This window comes from Hordeum vulgare, chromosome 1H, assembly GCF_904849725.1.
Source record: "Hordeum vulgare subsp. vulgare chromosome 1H, MorexV3_pseudomolecules_assembly, whole genome shotgun sequence".
Lineage (NCBI taxonomy): Eukaryota > Viridiplantae > Streptophyta > Magnoliopsida > Poales > Poaceae > Hordeum > Hordeum vulgare.
The window spans coordinates 464,117,526-464,121,643 of record NC_058518.1 but is presented as its reverse complement, the minus strand read 5'-3'; the positions used below and the strand labels follow the sequence as shown (position 1 = coordinate 464,121,643).

The 4,118-nt window shown below is 49.4% G+C and overlaps 1 protein-coding gene across 1 annotated transcript; it reads left to right on the top strand.

Annotated features, from left to right (window-relative positions):
- Window positions 1-1,071: 1,071 nt before the first annotated feature.
- Window positions 1,072-3,127, top strand: LOC123415167 (transcription factor ILR3-like). The gene is made up of 5 exons (XM_045106704.1): window positions 1,072-1,409; window positions 1,545-1,619; window positions 2,247-2,324; window positions 2,446-2,608; window positions 2,702-3,127. The coding sequence occupies exons 1-5, from the start codon at window positions 1,300-1,302 to the stop codon at window positions 2,990-2,992; spliced, it is 717 nt and encodes a 238-aa protein (XP_044962639.1). The 5' UTR covers window positions 1,072-1,299; the 3' UTR covers window positions 2,993-3,127.
- The last annotated feature ends 991 nt before the right edge of the window (window positions 3,128-4,118 follow it).

Here is a 4,118-nt window from a genome sequence, read left to right as displayed (position 1 = left end):
TTGCCTCCCGCGTGCGTGCGTGCTCTCGCCACAGGCTCAAACAAAAGAAACGATTTTATATACTAACAATATCGTGGAAAATTTCTTGGAAGGCGTGTGGTGCGATCCTTCCCAGTACAAGCCAGTAGCCAGTCCCGTGGAAGAAGACGTCACACAATTACGCCCCGTACAGCATACGCTACTACCATAATTTTTTTTTAAAAAGGAAGCGAGATCAAAACAAACAAAAAAGCGAAGATCATTCATGCAGACGCAGGTATGGTGGACGTCTCGTTTGGAAACCCGTTGCCGGATGGGCCATGCATGAGGCCACGGTGTGGTCATGGAGGTAGAGCCGGAGGTGGGGAGGCCGAGTGGAATCATCGCGCTGGAACGAGGGCCTTTTTTCCGTCGCGTTCCGAAAGCCCCCCAGGAGCCTTTGCGAGGGGGCAACGCAACTCAACCGCGACGCGGAAAAGGGAGATCGGATTCTCGGAACATAATCGTCAACAGAAGATGAAGAAGAAGATCTGCCGCGCGAGCAGATCGGCCGCTGTCGTTTTATCAGACTTTTGACGTCGGCGTCGCTGTAGTTTTTGTAGAGACGGAGGCGTCGCTGTAGTAGTTTGACCGACGATATATGCACCACTGCCGTCCAGGCGCGATTTTTGTTCTGGCTGAAAACGAGAGGAGGGATGAGGGGGGTGACCTTGAGATGTGGCCGCATGGCCTTCATGCCTGTGTACTTCTCTCGATGGCATGTAAATGTAGTACTACAGCAGCCGATACGCTAGCTACGTAGTAGGAGTAGTACAGTAGTACGTCCTCTTCACCGCTAGACTCAAGCAAGTGCAGGTGCTGGTGCTGGCCCGGCCCCACCGATCATCATCACCGAACCCAGAGCAAGAAACAAATAAAATCATTGCGAAAGCAGAGCAAACAATCTGACGAAAGGAGAGCAGGCGCGCACCGAGCACGGCACCCAGCAACAGAAGAAGAATAAAAGACGCACGCGTCCCGTCCGAGCCCACCACCACCCAGCTCGGATTAGTTTAAAAAATCAGCGGCCCAGCGATTGGCCCGCGCCCACGTCGCATCTATCCTCCTCCTCCACCTCTTCCTTTTTTTTTCTCGTTCGCCAGAGGCCAGCGATATAGGAGCAGCAGTTGCGTGCTGCTTGGCCGCGCCAAAAGCCAGCGGCCAACAAACTACGACTAGTTAGTTTTCCCCCTAGCGTCCCGATCTCTTTCGGCTCGTGCCCACCCCACGCCCGCCACCAACGCCGGAAAGATCTGCCCCCGGATAGCTGGGATTCCGGCGATGAGCTGCGGCGGCGGGCAGAGCGGGTGGCTGCTGGACTACGGCCTCGTGGAGGAGGAGATCCAGGCCTCCGACTTCATCTACATGGTCGACGATCCGCCCGTCTCCAGGTCAGCTCAGCTCAGCTCAGATCCTCCTCTCCTTCTTTCCATCCTGTTCGGGGGGTAGATAGGATTCTTCAAGATCGGGGGCTGCTTTGCTCACTGTCGGTGATCGGTCGGATATTCCGGTGGATGCTTTTGCAGCGCCATGCTGGGGTTCGATGCTCCCAGGAAGGAGGACGCTGCGGCCGCCCGGGACAACTCCGGCGCCAAGAAAAGGTACTGCTGCTCCGCTAGTAATGTTTTCCTCCCTCTTGTTCCGATTTGTTGTTGCAAGTTTTGAGGGATTTTGCGCTGTTTTCGGTGCTCCTGTTTGGATTATTTGGCCCTTTCTGGTTAGTGATAAGATTGACGAGAAACATGGAAGCGGTAGTTGAGAGAACGCCAGTCTGGCTGGCCCATCTTGAACGTGCCTACCGACCTTGACTCACACAACACTCCAAAAGATTTGCTAAAATAGGTAGTACCCTATTAGAGATTGCTTGAGACATTTGTAGACAATTTTCAGTTCAATAGATCAGCTCACAACTACTGTACATAGGTTACACACAAGGCTGAAACTGAAAACTCTTGAGACTAGTTTAAAAACTTTAAATTAGCCGACGTACTTGGCATGTTTCATGCTTATATAGTACGGAGTAGAAAGTTTTGGAACCTACAGGTGTGGCTATTTTCCCCGTCCCAGAATATGGGTTACAGCCCGGATTCAGCTTTCAGTCACTGATTACTGGGGAAAAAAACTAGTCACTGATCACACTGATGCTAAAAGCTACACAAATCACACACTTTAAGACCAGAATCTGTGAAGCATGAGCCTAATCTTACGCTATTATCCTGTATCTGCAGATCCCGTCCAGAGTCGAGCGCACAACCCGGCACAAAGGCGTGCCGAGAGAAGCTCCGGCGAGACAGGCTCAACGAAAGGCAAGTTCTGGGGCTCAGGATTTTCAGTTCCATGTCTGAATAATTCTTAGTCTCCCAACGCTTCAGTGATACACGTGTCTTGGAGCTCTTCATAATTCCTCTCTGTGGTGCGACACTCCAGGTTCAACGAGCTCTGCGCCGTCCTGGAGCCCGGGAAGCCACCCAAGGCCGACAAGGTCGCCATCCTCAGCGACGCCACTCGCCTCCTGGACCAGCTGCGCGCCGAGGCTCAGCAGCTCAAGTCCTCAAACGAGTCGCTCCAGGACTCTATCAAGAGCCTCAAGGTAAAGCAGCAACTCACTGGGACACTGCCATTTACGGTAAAGAAAAGTTCAGAGATCTCATGGTCATGGTTGGATGTCGCTTTATGTATGTAGTCCGAGAAGTCGGAGCTGCGAGACGAGAAGACGAAGCTGAAGGCCGAGAGGGAGAGGCTGGAGCAGATGCTCAAGGGCGTCAGCGCTGCTGCTGCTCCCCGGCAGTTCATCCCGCACCCGGCCGCCGCTGCGGCGCCGCAGTTCCACCCGGCGGCAGCGTTCGCGCACGCCGGCAAGTTCGTCCCGGCGTACGCAGCCGGCTACCCGCCGCCGGCAGCCTTCTGGCAGTGGATACCGCCGACGTCGCTGGACACGTCCAAGGACCCCGCGCACTGGCCCCCCGTTGCGTGATCAGCTCGATGACGCACGGCGGCCATCGTCGGAGGATGTAGAAGGTTGACCAAAGCACGCGCCCGGAGATAACATCGGTTCCTGGTGATTGTGTAGCGGTGTCTATGATTATGATGTGGGTATAATGATCCAGGGCTCGCTGTGGGTATAATGATCCAGGGCTCGCCTGATACGAATTCCTGGTGATCGTCGCTCATTGGAGCAGTCTATGTAACAGCTCTAATGTTATAGTGATGAATATGATTCATAATTATAGGATCGACGATGCTTTATACTCCCTCCTAACACATGATTAGTACTTTATTGTACTACTTCTGTATGTATAAATAGTGTGGATGCATCTCACAGTCAATCAATAACCATTTCAGAAAAATTTTAAGCATGCCTTTTAAACCGTGACAGAGAAAGTAAGAAACGATGAAAAATATGCCCTGCTTTGAATGGTTTTATAAGCATATTCCGCACGCAAACGTAGGAAAAACCATACACATGCAACGAAACAGAGTGCATTGGGCTGAAGATGTTGTGCTTCTACATTGTAACCAAACTTTACTCAAGCACAAGACATTACATGCTTATTAAAGATGAATCTTGAATTTGATTTTTTTTATCAAAAAGAAGGTATAAACCCTCGGCCTCTGCTCTGCATTATTATGATCCACATATACGTTTTTATTAAGATTGATGTATATAATGTAACACTAATCTTCTTAGAATTAAAGAGCCCGCATTCAATTGAGGTCTTCAATTGATATTGTGATACCCGATTTTCACTTGGTCAACAATTTCTCAAAGCTCTCTTGTTTAATTATTTTATTTATATCTATATAATATTATACTTCTTAGTTTTAAAGAGTGCACATTCAATTCAGGCCTTCAAGATTTAATTATAATTCGGTCACCCGATTTTGACCGGGTCAATAATTTTTCAAAACTTACTCGTTCAATTCTTTAGACCAATACAATATGCTTCCTAATGGGTTTGATTTATGATTTTGACCGAACTAATAGTTGTTCAAATCAATCAACAGCAATGGACCTATGAAAACATATCAATCACGCTCATGCAACAGTCGACTTAGAATTTTCCCACATACATAAGGTTGGTTGGCATACAATATAGAAT